Source organism: Aquarana catesbeiana, linkage group LG07, assembly GCF_042186555.1.
Source record: "Aquarana catesbeiana isolate 2022-GZ linkage group LG07, ASM4218655v1, whole genome shotgun sequence".
Lineage (NCBI taxonomy): Eukaryota > Metazoa > Chordata > Amphibia > Anura > Ranidae > Aquarana > Aquarana catesbeiana.
Genome location: NC_133330.1, coordinates 327124874 through 327142096, shown reverse-complemented (window position 1 = coordinate 327142096; position 17223 = coordinate 327124874). Strand labels below are relative to the sequence as shown.

Sequence of the window (17223 nt, the reverse complement as noted above, 5' to 3'; positions counted from 1 at the left end):
CATGTACTCTCCAAAGAAAAGAAAGCAATACAAGCTAAACTGAACTTGTCCCCAAGGCTCTGTCTTATCAGGAGATTTTTGGGGAACTGTGGAAGAAGGGGAGGATCAGAGAAGACGGGATAAAGTAGCCTTTTTATACAATGCATTTATTTTTCCATAATGTTTATTTTTTTCTGGGTAATTTGTAGAAACAAAAGGTTATCATACAGAATGTGTCAAATAACACTTATAGTGGAAGAATAGTAAATACAATATGTGCGGTTCATCTGATAATAATTTGTACTCTTAACGTAATAGTAATTGTTAAGCATGGATGAAGAGTTGGACCATTTTTACAGTTTAACATTTTAACAATTCTAGATTCCTTGTCAAAAACCAATTCTAAGTAATTTAGAGTATTTTAGAGTATGATAAAGTATAATAAAAATAAGATATAAAATAGGAATAAAATAAAAGCAAAAATATAAAAATAAAGAATAAAAAAGCAAAAAATATAAAAATAAAAAGGGAAGAAAAGTAACGACTAAAGCTGTTGTACTTATGTGTAAGAAAGTGTCATTTCAGTCCAGAGGCTATGTGGAGCAATGGGATCATTTCCAAAGGGATTTTCAGAGGGCTAAACTTTAAGAACACTTTAAGAGTTTTAAGTGTCATTTCTGTCTGCTGCTTCATTCCTCTGCTGTCAACATGAATCACTGCTCACAAGTTTTTCTGACACCAAGAGAAAAATGGTGACAGGGGAGGGAGCTCCAGCTGATTGGCAGCCTCAACTCCGATCCTTTGAGCTGCGTGGAGGGGGTGTGTCTCCCTGCCCTCCAATCAGCTGTCAGAGCTCTCCTCACTGAGCTCTGCAGGCTGTGACTTCTGCTCTTCGCCCCCCAATTTTCCTGAACTCTCAGACCAGCTTTATAAATTCAGCACTTTCAACAGATGTAGAGAAGCCTGCAGGTAAACAGGTACAGCTTATGTAGGAGGATTTGTTTTATCTCTGTGTATCACCTGAGGCCAGTCACTTCACTGGGTCTATGTAAATATTTAAATAATAAATAAAATTGTTTACTGACCCCCGTTTCCTTTATGTACCAGATACAATTATGGCACCATGAATAAGTCATTAATGATCTGAACTTCTATGTTCCAGACTCCAAAGATTCCAAAGAAAAGAACAAGATGGAGATACTTTACATCTTGGTCCCCAGCGTCACCATCCCGCTGGCCATTGCTTTGCTGTTCTTCTTCATCTGCATCTGCCGGAATAACCAGAAGGCCTCATCCCCGGCGGTGCCGCGGCAGCCCAAACACGTCCGAGGACAGAATGTAGAGATGTCCATGCTGAATGCTTATAAGCCAAAGGTAATACATACATAAAGAACCGCCGTCCCCTCTTTGGTTTTATATATGGGGCCATTTATTACAGTTGCATTGGGGGGTGAAGCTCGGCTTTTTTGTTTTTTCAGTTTTGGACAAAGTAGGAAATGGTAAAGTATATCCAAATCCAAACTTTTTTTGTTTAGTTTTGGATGTAGCAGAGCTGGTTGGAAACCCTTGTGAGTTTTTCCTCTCCTGTCCCATTGGAGAGATATCCCTTCACTGCCTGTCCTGTGATGTGTGTGTGATGGCGCGGGACGCGGGGCCAATAGAAAATTGCTTCCGATAGGGAACACTTAGCAGAAAAATTCTTGGATGTACAGGCAGTCCCCAAGTTACAAACATCCGTCTTACATAACGCAGGGCTACCCCAAGACATTGTGCTGCCTGGGTCCAAGGATGAAATGCTGCCCCCCCCCCAAAAAAAATAAATCACGCCCACCAAATGGCCCCCCACATCCATTATTTTTAATCATGATAATTAAAACTAAAATTAAATGTCATTTATCAGGAAGTCAGATTTACATTTCTACTAATTAAACATCTACTATTATGTTCAATTCCAAGGGGTGGGCTAGGGCAGTATAGGGGTGGGCTAGAGTAGTATATATACAGGCTAGGGTAGTATATGGACAGGCTGAGGTAGTATATGGACATGTTAGGTTAGTATATGGACAGGCTAAGGCAGTATATGGACATGTTAGGTTAGTATATGGACATGTTAGGTTAGTATATGGACATGTTAGGTTAGTATATGGACAGGCTGAGGTAGTATATGGACATGTTAGGTTAGTATATGGACATGTTAGGTTAGTATATGGACAGGCTAAGGCAGTATATGGACATGTTAGGTTAGTATATGTACAGGATAGGTTAGTATATAGACAAGTTAGGGTAGTATATGGACAGGCTAAGGCAGTATAGGGGCAGGCTAGGGTAGTAAATAGACAGGCTGGGGTAATACATATATAGACAGGCTAGGCCAGTATAGGGATGGGCTAGAGCAGTATAGGGGCAGGCAGAATGGCCCGGTAGTCAAAAAATAAATCACGCCCACCAAAAGGCCCCCCACATCCATTATTTTATATCATGATAATTAAAACTAAAATTAAATGTCATTTATCAGGAAGTCAGATTTACATTTCTACTAATTGAACATCTACTATTATGTTCAATTCCAAGGGGTGGGCTAGGGCAGTATAGGGGTGGGCTAGAGTAGTATATATACAGGCTAGGGTAGTATATGGACAGGCTAGGTTAGTAAATGGACAGGCTAAGGCAGTATATGGACATGTTAGGTTAGTATATGGACATGTTAGGGTAGTATATGGACAAGCTAGGGTAGTATATGGACAGGCTAGGTTAGTATATGAACAGGCTAGGTTAGTATATGGACAGGCTAGGTTAGTATATGGACAGGCTAGGGTAGTATATAGACAAGTTAGGGTAGTATATGGACAGGCTAAGGCAGTATAGGGGCAGGCTAGGGTAGTCATCACGACACAAAAAACTGCTGGGTAAATAGAAGAGAAGGAGAGGTGGCCGTGGTTCAATTTGCTGCCCCTCTTAAAGTGCTGTCTGGGTCCAATGGACCCACTGGGACCCATGGTAGGGCCTGCCCTGTATATACGCCTCATACAGTGGAACCTTGGTTTACGAGTATACGCAGTTAACAAAGGTTTGGAAAGACGAGCAACTTTTTTTTTTTAAATCCTGAATCCGTTTGCGAGTGTTGTCTCGCAAAATGAGCAGGATTCAAGCCAATGGGGTGTGCAGTACCGCATTTGGCCAGAGGTGCGGAGGCGCTCGTGACACTCGGAACGGTTCGGAGCCGATCAGAGCCATTCAGAAATACTTGAAATCACTCGGAAATACTCGGAAACACTTGCAAATACTCTGTTCCCCAGTGTTTTCGAGCCTTTCCGAGGGTTTCCGAGTTCAGCCGAGCTGTCCCCGAGTATTTCTGAGGCTCTCCGGTGCCCCCCCACCTTTGACCACATGCGGTATTGCATGCAATAGGAATTATCTTATGCCGCGTACACACGGTCGGACTTTGCGGCATACTTTGCCCGGCGGACTTTTCGACGGACTTTACGACGGACTTTCTGAATGAACGGACTTGCCTACACACAATCAACCAAAGTCCGACGAATTCGTACGTGATGACGTACGATCAGACTAAAACAAGGAAGTTCATTGCCAGTAGCCAATAGCTGCCCTAGCGTGGCTTCTTGTCCGTCGGACTAGCATACAGACGAGCGGACTTTTCGACCGGACTCGAGTCCGTCGGATTGATTTGAAACATGTTTCAAATCTAAGTCCGGCAAACTTTTGAAAAAAAAAGTCCGCTGGAGCCCACACACGATCGAATTGTCTGACGGACTCCGGTATGCCGGGAAAGTTTGCCGGAAAGTCCGCTCATGTGTACACGGCATAAGTTTCCATTGACTTCTATGGAGCAACTCACTTTGATATGCGAGTGCTTTGGATTACAAGCATTCTCCTGGAACGGATTATGCTCGTAATCCAAGGTTCCACTATACTTACAAATGGAAGGAGACAACAGGAAGTGAGAGGAAATCTACCCCTAGGAAGGGAAAGTCACTGCTCTAATTATAAAAAGGTACCTCCACTGAAGCTTTATCACCAATCCTTGTTTCCACAACAACCCAAAATTTTCAAAATCCAATTGTCACAGGGACAGGAAGTGAGGAGAGCAGGGGCACAGACAGCAAAACAAATGTTACAGGGGTGTTAACCCTTCCCTATGCTATCCAAACAAAACTTAAAATTTTAATATTTTTTTGGGGGGCTGGAGTTGCACTTAAAAAATGTACCTGTTCCGACTTACATACAAACTCAACTTAGGCCTGATTCACACCTATGGAGGTTGCAGCTTGCATATTCCTGATGCATTTTGCGTTTTTCAATAAACATTTTTTGAACCCATTGAGTCTATGGAACCAAAACCCTGGCCCTTTCCATAAAATGCAAAGATGTGAATGTGACCCATAGGAAACCATGTTAAATGGACTGTAGTGTGTTTCTGCAAAACTGAAAACGCACTAAAAAAGTATAGGTTTGAACCAGGCCTTAAGAACAAACCTACAGACCCTATCTTGTTTGTAACCCGGGTACTGCCTGTATATTGAGAAGCACCTGGTACAAAAGTTCATCGAATTTGAAGGACTTTTTGAAACATTCAGTGCTTAATTTAGGAGCATCAAATACATCCAATTTTGTTTTGGTGGGAAAAAAAAGCCCTCCCTTTCTTCAGGGCTTGAGTAGTCACATGCTTTAGTGCCATCAGGACATTGTTTTTCGTCAAGCCTGAACACCAGTCCTATGGTGCATTCTGTTGTGATTTTATTAACATCGACTGCTCAAACCCTAAAAAAGGGGAGGCTTTTTTCCCCCGAAGTGCATTAGCCGTATTTGATGCTCCTAGCCTTTGAATGTTTCAAAAAGTCCTCCAGATGAGATGAACTTTGTACCCTGTGCTCCTCTGTATACATCCAAAAATGTACCTTCTAGGCGTAACAGGAAATGAATAAGAACTCCCCGCTAAGACAGTTTTTACCAGAATAAGTGTACCTTGTTGAAAAATTCCCCCTTTGTTCCTGTTCTGGTGATATCTCAAAATTTTGCATTTTCCATTACTTTCAGTCCTGGTGACAAAGATAACCAGGACAAATCCAAATCCTATGGATATGAGGTCAAATGATCCGGAACCTATGAAAATGAGGTCATATGATCCGGAAATTATGGATATGAGTTCATATGATCCGGAACCTATAGATATGAGGTCATATGATCCGGAACCTATGGATATGAGATCATATGATCTGGAACTTATGAATATGAGATCATATGCTCCAGAACCTATGGATATGAGGTCATATGACCTGGAACTTATGGATATAAGGGAATATGATCTGTAACCTATAAATATGAGGTCATGTGATTCGGAATTTATGGTTATGAGGTCATGTGATCCAGGAACCTATGGATATGATGTCATATGACCTGGAACCTATGCATATGAGGTCATATGTTCTCTAACCTATGGATACGAGGTCATATGATCCTGAACTTATGGATATGAGGTCATAAGATCTGGAAACTATGAATATGAGGTCATTATTATTATTATACAGGATATACAGAGCCAACAGTTTGCACAGTGCTTTACAACATGAGGGCAGACAGTACAGTTACAATACAATTAAATACAGGAGGGATCAGAGGGCCCTGCTCGTTAAAGCTTACAATTTATGAGGGAGGGTCAAGTGAAACAAAATAATAACCGTGAGGGATGAACTGATGGAGAAAATGAAAATGCAGTTTTTAGGTGTGGGTAGGATAGGCTTCTCTGAAGAGGGGTGTTTTCAGGGATCGTCTAAAAGCTAATAGAGTAGGAGATAATCAGACAGGTTGGGGTAAGGAGTTCCATAGGATTGGAGAGGCTCTGGAAAAGTCCTGGAGGCGAGCAAAGTAGGAGGTGACGAGGGAGCTAGGGAGCAGGAGGTCTTGAGAGAAACAAAGAGAACGATTAGGTTGGTACTTTGAGACTAGGCTAGTGATTTAATTTGTTGGGTGAGCGGGAGCCAGTGGAGGGATTGACAGAGAGGGGTAGCAGACACAGAGCGAATGGTAAGGTGGAGGAGTCTGGCAGCAGCATTCATGATGGACTGAAGGGGTGATGGACTATGTAGAGGTAAGCCAATGAGGAGGGAGTTGCAGTAATCGAGGCGAGAGACGACCAGGGAGTGAATTAAGAGCTTTGTTGTGTCATTGGTTAGAAAGGAGCATATTTTGGAGATGTTGCGGAGGTTGAGGCGGCAGGATTTGGACAGTGATTGGACGTGGGGCTTAAAGGAGAGTTCAGAGCCCAGGACTACACCTAGGACCTTGGCATGTGGGGATGGGCTGATAGTTGTGCCATCGATTTTGACAGAGAGATCAGGGGAAGGTGCTTGTGGGGGAGGAAAAATTATAAGTTTGGTTTTGGATAGATTGAGTTTGAGGAAGTGGTGTGACCTCCAGACTGATAGAGCTGATAGTGATACGTGAGGAGACTGAGGGAGTGAGCAGAGGGGTAGAGAAATAGATTTGGGTGTCGTCAGCGTAGAGATGGTGTTTGAAGCCATGTGAGGCTATCATCTGACCCAGGGAGGAGGTGTAGATTGAAAATAGGAGAGACCCCAACAGAGAAAGGAAGAGAAGGGGAGGAAGTAGAGTTGTAAGCAATGCTAAAGGTGCGGTTGGATAAGTAGGAAGAGAACCAGCAAAGAGTACATATGATCTGATACTTTTGGATATGAAGTCATATGATCCATCCTCTATTGCTGCTAAGCAACAGTTACATTGTTACTTTATACTGGTTCTAACATAGATCTGTGAGTTCATCCAAGGTTTAATCAGTGTTGAGCCTTGATGAAGTAAGAAGTTACCCCAGAAAGGTGTTGGCTGTTTTTATGCCCTTTTCATCAACAGTTGAAGTTATCTGAGACTCTTTCATCCATTTTTGGTCTTTCTTTTTTGTCTGTGATATGATCCAGCCTGACCTGATCACCCGACCCACCTAGAGCAACCATGTCACCTCATATCTACAGTCAGCTCCCACCGTTCCGTATGACCAGCGTGTTTCAACAGACACAAAACTCAGTTCCTTCTAAAACTTTTATAAAGTCATTAGAAAGGAAATAAAACAAGTTTAAAAAACGGACACTGTAGATGCTTATCAGTTACAATAACAATATGAGAAAAAAAAATGTTTTTAGCTTTTTGATTCCCCAGACGATGGCTCTAATAAACCTAATCCTTGCCTTCTCCAATAAAATGAAGATACTGATGGCAAGACAGGAACAGCCGGATTGAATTTTCCATTACAGAATGTTTATTCTGGCCCCCGGTTCAACTCTGGCGTACACATATATATATATATTTTTTCTCCCGTACATCGTCATACAACACGTACTTGTCAAACACAAAAGAACCTCGTCATGGGCAGTTCCCATTGGCTTAGGAAGACTCGGGACTGCCAGATCTTAATGGGCTCTCTTCATTAGCAAGTCTTATGATGCCGGTTTAGGCAAGAGAAGGTCATTCAGAGGACATCACACGTTCATTGCTGAGATATAATTTACTATATATCAGGATCTAAACAAGTTTGGCCTTCAGGATTTGGGTAATGTAAACCATCTGGACTTTGACAACACAGCTCATTTCCTGCCATCACCATGCCTGAGACCAGCTCCGTACTTCAATACCGCCATTCGACTTTCTTCACCGGCTTAGTCTTAGTTATTGTCTTTATGGGGTTTTTAATTTCACTTTGATATGTTAGACATTAAAGGGCAATTAGTTATCTGTGTTTGAAGACTGGTGATTGTTCTTTTAAGTCTAAGGTTGAAGCCGTTGAATAGTTATAAGCCAGTGCAATAAATACGAACACTACAGTAATATAATATCAGTTTCCCCATTAAAGCAGAACTCCAGGCAAGAACTTCTTTACATAGTTTTATTGCCGCTTTCCACCCTTCCTAGAATATGTAGTCCATCTTCTGGTTGAAAAATCCAATTAACAAAAACGATGTGCTGCGGCAATTAAAGTGGTTGTAAACCCTTCCATATACCCTGTGAAATGACTGGCCTCCGGTGATACACAGGGAATAAACGAATCCTCCTACATAAGTACCTGTTTATCTACAGGTTCCCTTTTCTACATCCCTTCAAAGTGACACATTTATAAAGTTTGTCTGAGGATTCAGAAAAAAAGGAGGTGGAGAGTTGAAGTCGCACTCTGCAGAGCTCAGTGAGGAGAGCTCTGAGAGCTGATTGGAAGGGAAAGGACATGCCTCCCTCTACACAGCACACAGGAACGGAGGTGAGGCTGTCAATCACAGGCTGTGTGCTGGAGATCCCTCCCCTCTCACGTTTTATTTTTCTTGGTGTCAGGAAAACCTGTTGGAAGTGACTTATGCAGATAGCAGAAGAACAAATTAGTAGACAGAAATGACACTTAGGGGTTGATTTACTAAAGGCAAAAAGACTTAGTAATAGTAGTTAGTTTATCCTTTTTTTTTCCTTGCATGTGATTGGATATTCTTTGCAAAGTGAAGCTTTACCTCATTTACTAAGCTCTGGAGCAGTTGCACTTGCAGAGTGCACGGTCTATTTGCCTTTAACCCCTTCCCACCGAGAGTACGCAGATGTGCATACTCGTCTTTCCGGGGTTATACCGGGATGATGCCCGCAGCTGCAGGAATCATCCCGGTACCGTTGTTTAGAGCGGGTGATCGGCTATCCGAGTAGAACAACCGATGCGGCTAAAAGCCGATCGGCTGTTATACCGGAGGAGCGGGAGGGGACATTCCCCCCTCCCGCCACTTCCCGCCGCTCTTACCAGGCCTCCCGTTCAATCGGGAGGCCCGGTGACCAATCGGCTGCCTCCAGCAGCTAGGGGTGGGCTGGAACGAAGCCGTGGGTGGCTTCATTCCAGCCTTCTAATTGGAAACGCGGAAGCGACGTCATGACGTCACCTCCCGGTTACTCGGCTGCCAATGGTGCCAGTTTAAAAAAAATATACAGTATTCAGAATCGCCGTTTTCGGCAATCTGAATACTTTGAAGTGCAAAGGAAGGATCGGAGGTCTTTTAGAGTACCTGTCACCACCTATTACTGTCACAAGGGATATTTACATTCCTTGTGACAGCAATAAAAGTCATCAAAAAAAAATTTCATATTTAAACACAATTTATAAATATCAAAATAAATAAAATAAATAAGAAAAAAAAAAATTTAAAGCGCCCCGTCCCCGCGAGCTCGCGCAGCAAAGATAAAGCATACGGAAGTCGCGCCCGCATATGTAAACGGTGTTCAAATCACACATGTGAGGTATCACCGCGGTTGTCAGAGCGAGAGCAATAATTCTAGCACTAGACCCTCTCTGTAACTCTAACCTGGTAACCGTAAAAAAAATTTTAAGCGTTGCCTATGGAAATTCTTAGGTACCGTAGTTTGTCGCCATTCCACGAGTGCGTGCAATTATAAAGCGTGACATGTTTGGTATCTATTTACTCGGCGTAACATCATCTTTCACATTATAAAAAAATTGGGGTAACTTTACTGTTTGGATTTTTTAAAATTCATGAAAGTGTCCCTTTTCCAAAAATTTGCGTTTAAAACACCGCTGCACAAATACCGTGTGATATAAAATATTGCAACAATCTCCATTTTATTCTCTAGATTCTCTGCTAAAAAATATATATAATGTTTGGGGGTTCTAAGTAATTTTCTAGCAAAAAATATGGATTTTAACTTGTAAACACCAAATTTCAAAAATAGGCTTAGTCATGAAAGAGTTAAAATCAACCCCATAGTGTTCTTAATTAAAACAAGTGCACACTATAGGGGGGTAATGCTTTGTTTATATTTCATGTCTGAGGTTTACAACCACTTTAATACTTTATTTAGGGTGTCTGCGCTTACAGTTTTCTCTCAGCTCCCCCACCCCCCCCAAAGTCCCACAGTGACAAGTGCCTTTTGATCCTGCCATTTACGTCTACCTAATGCAGCTTCCTGTGATGGTGTGGTAACGATGCTGCACTGCTCCTAAGTTGAGAGTAGATTTGCCACTCTCAGTTTGGCTGCACCTGCTTTGCAGTACAGTGGGATTAAAAAAATGTTTGCAAGGGTGTGGCTCTCACAACCATCATCGCTGATTCACAAGCTTGTAGCTCTCCGTTTGGAAGCAGTGGTCTCTCTACAGAGGTCCAATACACCCCCTGCTGAGCACGGAGCATAAGCTTTACACATTTGGGAATGCTACCTCTAACTCAGTAGGGGGCATGTTGGACCTCTGGGTGTTATATCAGAAAATACTTGTCTTGTGAGATCTCTTCCTATGTCTGCCATGGCTTCTAAATGTTCGGCACATTTGCAAATCCGATCAATAAGAATGATGGGCAAAGTTTCATCATACACAGTGCCTTGAAAAAGTATTCATACCCCTTGAAATCCTCCACATTGTGTCATGTTACAGTCAAAAACGTAAATGTATTTTATTGGGATTTTATGTGTTAGACCAACACAAAGTGGCACATAATTGTGAAGTGGAAGGAAAATAAAAAAATGGGTTTTCAAAATGTTTTACAACTAAATATCTATCTGAGAAGTGTGGTGTGCATTTGTATTCAGCCCCCTTTACTCTGATACCCCTAACTAAAATCTAATGGAACTAATGGCCTTCAGAAGTCACCTAATTAGTAAGTAGAGTCCACCTGTGTGTAATTTAATCTCAGTATAAATAGATATTTAGGCCTGCCTAAATTTACCTACTCTGCTAGAAAATCCTCACTCTAGAACCTACCTAACTAGAGGGTGTAACAAATGCATAGGTGTGAACCGGGCCTAAAGCATGGTTAGGTTATAAAATATATCCCAAGCTTTAAACATCTCACGGAGCTCTGTTCAATCCATCATCCGAAAATGGAAAGAGTATGGCACAACTGCAAACCTACCAAGACATGGCCGTCCACCTAAACTGACAGGCCGGGCAAGGAGAGCATTCATCAAATACTAATACGAAAATACTACCTGTTCCATTTTCGGATGATGGAGTGAACAATACTGAGATGTTCACAGCTTGGGATATTTTTTTATAACCTAACCTTGCTTTAAACTTCTCCACAACTTTATCCCTGACCTATCTGGTGTGTTCCTTGGCCTTCATGATGCTGTTTGTTCACTAAGGTTCACTAACAAACCTCTGAGGACTTCACAGAACAGCTGTATTTATACTGAGATTAAATTACACACAGGTGGACTCTATTTACGAATTAGGTGACTTCTGAAGGCAATTGGTTCCACTAGATTTTAGTTAGGGGTATCAGAGTAAAGGGGGCTGAATACAAATGCACGCCACACTTTTCACATATTTATTTGTAAAACAATTTGAAAACCATTTATCATTTTCCTTCCACGTCACAATTATGTGCCACTTTGTGTTGGTCTATCACAGGGGTCTCCAAACTGCGGCCCTGGGGCCAGATGTGTCCATTTGCTAGCCTTTATCCGGCCCTTGGGGCACAATTCCTCCCACTGACACCAACAATAGAGCACTATATCTTCCACCGATTCCAATGATGGGATACTATTCCTCCTACTAATAGGGGGAATACTCCTCCTCCTATTGACCACCAACCCTGAGGCCATATTTATTCTCACCGATGCTGGGCCTATGACATTTTCTGCCCCTGCGGGCCACAATCCGGCCCTCCTAAAGTCTGAAGGACAATAACGTGGCCCTTTGTTTGAAAAGTTTGGAGACCCCTGTTCTATCACATGAAATCCCAACAATACACATTTATGTTTTTGGTTGTGATGTTGCAAAATGTGGAAAATGTCAAGGGGTGTGAATACTTTTTCAAGGCACTGTATAAAAGCACTTTATGCAAATGATACATCAAGGAACTAGAATTTCATCCACAGGAAGACTCCTATTAATGACATGCCTTCTTGACATGCCAACTCCCCATTTTAATCCATCTTTAGCCAATTAATAGTTTTATTCTATCTCCACCCAAAACCAAATTTGAAGTGCATGTTGTCGAAGCTTTTGAATAGATAGCTAGTGTTCATAGTAAGAGGTGACCGAGCTGTGAAGGTTATCCCTCAGCGGTGGTTCTGTAAATCTGTAAGAAGTCAGTGTGGTGGAATCTGTTTGCTTCTGTGTAGGGAGTCAAATAGTTTCCAAAATTTAATTGCACCCAGTGGCCGGTTATATAACTATTAATAGATAGAGAGGAATTTCTCGGTCTTATTTATGGGAGGCTGCCTGCGGTGTGAGGTTAACGCTGTGTAATCAGGAGCAATTCTATTTTATAAAATATAATATGTAGCTGTATGTTCTTATCAATACTTCAGCATGAGTCGGAGCAAATATGGCAAAACTTCGACCCTGACTTAAGAGCATTTCAAAGGGTGGAGCTGGATGGTATGTTCAAAGGGAGTATCCTGTCAACATCCTAAAATCTCAAAATACAAAAAAGGGGAACCCCCCCAAGGAACTTTTAAGGTCACGTCATATGTGTAAGTTTAAAAGGCAAATGCCAATCTTTATTACAAACATAGTAAAAGACCAATAAAAGTATACCATAGTTTTACAAAAAATGACAAGTAACATATTACAATGCGTAATTGGGGATACCCTTCTTTTCTGAGATACACCAAGGAAAAAAAAACTGCCAACAATCATTCAGCTTGGTCAGCCTGGGTATATACATCGGGCAAAGCCCGACATGTTTCGGAAAGGGTTACTTCTTCAGGGGAGAGGGGTTCACCAGATGTTGTACATACATAAACAGAGTAAAACAATAAAACCACCAATAGATCAAATTTTTGCTGATGTCTGCTGTCCAGCGGGCAGTTCAAAAGAAGAGATGTGCCACAGTCCACCACACGCACACAGGGGTCATCTGGCAAATGCCAGGCAATCACAGCAACAGAATTCAGGAGCAGTGGTGTACAACAGGGGCGCTCAACCTTTTGAAGAGCGAGGGCCGCTTAAGTGATTTGGTAACCAGTCGTGGGCCACAATAAAATAAAATTTTTCAGAATTTAGAATTATTTATTTTGCATAGCATGATGAAAATTTTCCTCCTGCAGCTGCTGAGTGCTGGCGGAAGGGAGCAGAGGAGAAGCCTGAGAGGATCGGTTCTTGTATATGCCGCCCCCCAAGTGTAAAACAGAATGTGACAGGGAGGCCGCACAGGCCCCCCCTGGAACATGAGACAGGGTTATGATTGCAATCCCAGATGCTACACCAGTAGTTGAGGGTGTGTGGTAAAAAACACATCTTAAAGAGGGAGTCCACCAAAAAAAAAAATATTAAAAGCCAGCAGCTACAAATACTGCAGCTGCTGACTTTTAATACATGGCCACTTACCTGTCCCAGGGTCCAGCGATGTCGGCAGCCGACGCCAATTAATCGCTCGACTCTCGGCAGCTGCCGCTGCCATCCTATGTGAGGGAATCAGGAAGTGAAGCGTTGCGGCTTCACTTCCCGGTTCCCTACTGCGCATGCGCGAGTCACGCTGCGCGTCGTAACTGGTCCCTGCTATCTCCTGGGACCTGTGTGTTTCCCAGGGGACAGCGCGGAGGGACAGGAAGAGGCATAGACTCCCGTGGGAGTCTATGCCGGAAGTGGGTGCAAATACCTGTATTAGACAGGTATCTGCACCCCCCTCCCCCCTGAAAGGTGCCAAATGTGACACCGGAGGGGGGGGAGGGTTCCGAAAAGCGGAAGTTCCATTTTTGTGTGGAACTCCGCTTTAACTATGGGGTTTTACCACCCCCCAATCTGCAAATGTAAGCAAGCTCTTAATGTCCTGAGCCCCCTATAAGGCTGCTTTCACACTAATGCGCAGTGCACCTATGGCTTTCCTGCGGGTGAGCTGTGCTTTGCCAAAGACTTCTATTATATCTTGCAGTTGTGGTGCACTTTCTGAGTGCACCAAAACTCCTGTATTCCGAAAGTGCACCAAACCCGCAGGATATAATAGAAGTGCACTTCTCTGGTTTGAGGTGGAGGGTTATGTCAGAGGACTTCGAGGGCCACAGGTTGAGCAGTGCACCCCTGGTTGGTGTACAAGATATCTTTCCCATAGGATCAGCCAAGAGTTTTAGCAGCATTATGGGAAGTCTTGAGTTGGCACAAAATAAATGAAAAACAAATTCTCACCCCATAAATCATCTTCTTTCCTTAATTGTGTTTATATAAAGAGACCCTGTCCCCTTTGAAAAACAACAGGTTTTATACATTTATAGTGCCCAAGAAATAGTTTCTATGGAATAAACTTGGGATTTCAAGCTACTGTATGTTTGGTATGAGACAATAAGTAGTAATGCTGACCACTTTTTTTTTTTGCTCTTCTTTCCTTTAGCAGACCAAAGCAAAAGAGCTCCCCTTGTCTGCAGTGAGGTTTATGGAAGAACTTGGAGATTGTGCATTTGGAAAGATCTACAAAGGTCACCTGTACCTCCCGGGAATGGACCATGCTCAGCTCGTTGCCATCAAGACCTTAAAGGATTATACCAATCCGCAACAGTGGTCTGAATTTCAGCAAGAGACCTCCCTTACGGCTGAGTTACATCACCCCAACATTGTGTGTCTTCTTGGGGTTGTAACTCAGGAGCAGCCAGTATGCATGTTGTTTGAGTACATGAACCAAGGAGATCTACATGAATTCCTCATTATGAGGTCCCCCCATTCCGACGTTGGTTGCAGTAGCGATGAGGATGGCACAGTTAAATCTAGCCTTGATCATGGAGATTTTCTGCATATAGCCGTCCAGATCGCTGCTGGGATGGAGTACCTTTCAAGTCACTTCTTTGTCCATAAAGATCTAGCAGCTCGAAATATATTAGTTGGAGAACAACTGCACATCAAAATCTCTGACCTTGGATTTTCTAGAGAAATATACTCGGCTGACTATTACCGGGTACAAAATAATTCTCTTCTTCCAATTCGATGGATGCCCCCAGAGGCAATAATGTATGGAAAATTCTCCACCGATTCGGATATTTGGTCTTACGGAGTGGTTCTATGGGAAGTTTTCAGCTTTGGTCTTCAGCCTTTCTACGGCTTCAGCAATCAAGAAGTTATAGAGATGATTCGGAAGAGGCAACTCCTTCCATGTTCTGAAGACTGTCCTCCTAGAATGTATAGTCTGATGACAGAATGTTGGCAGGAAATTCCCTCTCGGAGACCGAGGTTCAAGGACATCCATATGAGACTAAGGTCATGGGAGGGACTTTCAAGTCACACAAGTTCAACTACTCCTTCTGGTGGTAATGCTACAACTCAGACAACATCGCTGAGTGCCAGCCCTGTTAGCAACTTAAGTAATCAAAGATATCCAAATTTGTTTTTCTCTCCCCAAGGTATGCCACAGGCCCCAATTACTGGCTTTATTGGGCCTCCTTTAGCTCAAAACCAGAGATTCATACCAATTAACGGGTACCCTATCCCACCAGGATATGCTGCTTTCCCTACTGCTCATTACCAACCACCAGGGCCTCCAAGAGTCATCCAGCATTGCCCGCCTCCAAAGAGCCGCTCACCAAGTAGTGCCAGCGGGTCAACCAGTACGGGTCATGTGACCAGCTTACCGTCTTCTGGATCCAACCAAGATGCCAACATCCCATTGCTATCCCATATGTCTATGCAAAGCCATCCGAGTAGTATAGGAGTACAGTCCTTTGGAAGCAAAGGGAACAAACCTTACAAAGTGGACTCCAAACAGTCATCGTTCTTAGAAGATTCTGTTATTCACGGACATAACGACTCAATGATTTCTGCAGAATTGTAAAACTCGCAGTGCCTTTCATAAGTACTCTATGCAGAAGAAAAAAAAAAAAGTTTTATATAAAATATTTTTTATTGAACTGAGGTCATTCCAGATGTTAAACGGACATTTTTTTCAGGTACCTTCTGTGAAGTTCAATTATATATCTAACAAACGGACCTGTAACCAGATCGAAATTTGGTGACAGTGATTGGTTCATTCCTTATACTAGGAAGACACATTGTACAAAGTGGCTTACGAAAAATCTCGGTGGTGTTAACATGTTAGAAGTTGCTGTTTTCATATTTTGTGAACATACATCATAAATCTTTTTTTTTTTTCTTTGTGTGCTATGCATTTACTAAAGTAGAACTAAAGGCAAAACTTTCATTTTCATTTTGGCTAGAATAAGAAAGGGTTATAAACCCTATAAGGTTTATTCTTTGCCATCTGTTCCCCCATTGGGGGGGGGGGGGGGTTACCTTCACTTCCTATTCCATAGCCAAAATAGGAAATGAGAGGAAATCCTTGCAAAGTTAAGGGAATCCCATTTGGGACTCCTAGGCCACCAGAGCTAATGTCCCCATTGGAAGATTCCCCCTTTTCTGGGGACAACCTAGTTTTGGGGATCTTCTTTTACTTTCACTTTTAATTCCAATGGTAAACAGGACAAATAGATAGGAGCACAATAAAAACTGACAGGTGTTCTAATCCATCTCCACTTGAACCAAAACTAAAGAAAAAGTTTTGCCTTTAGTTATACTTTAATAACTAAAACCAAAGATCATCACTGAATTAAAACCTTTAAGAACAACTACTGTATACCGAAATAGCTACAACAATGGAAACAAATTTATAGGTGTTTTTACCTTCCAATCCAGATGATTGGCAAAGGAATGCACATAGTTTTTGAATTACCTCTGTTGTTATACGTAGCGGAATAGTATGAAGAGGGTGAAAGCAGTTCTTTGACACTACTTTGTACTTTGACTATTAGTGAACTGATTGTGCCCAGATAAGAATCTCCCTCTAGCCTCATCATTCCCAAAACCGGTATTTAATTTTTGGACAGGCAGTGGTTTGATCACTTCATATATCAGAAATTTATACCACCTAGTGTTGCCAAGCTCCCGCAGCATTTTTTAATGACAGAATATGGAAAATTTACTGACGGAGCACTTTTTTTTTTTTTTTTTTTTTTTTTTACTGACAGCCTAAAAAATTACAAAATTAAAAACTAAGACAATCAATATTTAAACAGTATAAACACAATATGACAACACTGATAATACCCATAACAAGTAACCTGCCTGGTTTACACTTAAAAAGTCAACACAGCATGACAAATTATCAGCCCCTGATATTTTTATTATATATATATATATATATATATATATATATATATATATATATATATACAGGGTTTTTTTTCTCAGAAAATAGGTGCAGGAACTCAATCACGACCCCCCCTGAAATCCCCTCACACCCACACCCTCCAAACCTC

The 17223-nt window shown here is 42.1% G+C and overlaps 1 protein-coding gene across 1 annotated transcript in view; it reads left to right on the top strand.

Moving 5' to 3' along the window:
• The window catches only part of ROR1 (receptor tyrosine kinase like orphan receptor 1), a 345454-nt gene extending 328536 nt beyond the window's left edge, over positions 1-16918 (top strand). Inside the window, exons 8-9 of the mRNA XM_073593811.1 lie at positions 1142-1353; positions 14316-16918. Coding sequence (XP_073449912.1) covers positions 1142-1353; positions 14316-15743 — 1640 coding nt within the window. The 3' untranslated portion in view covers positions 15744-16918. The remainder of the gene's footprint in view (positions 1-1141; positions 1354-14315) is intronic.
• Positions 16919-17223: the final 305 nt, after the last annotated feature.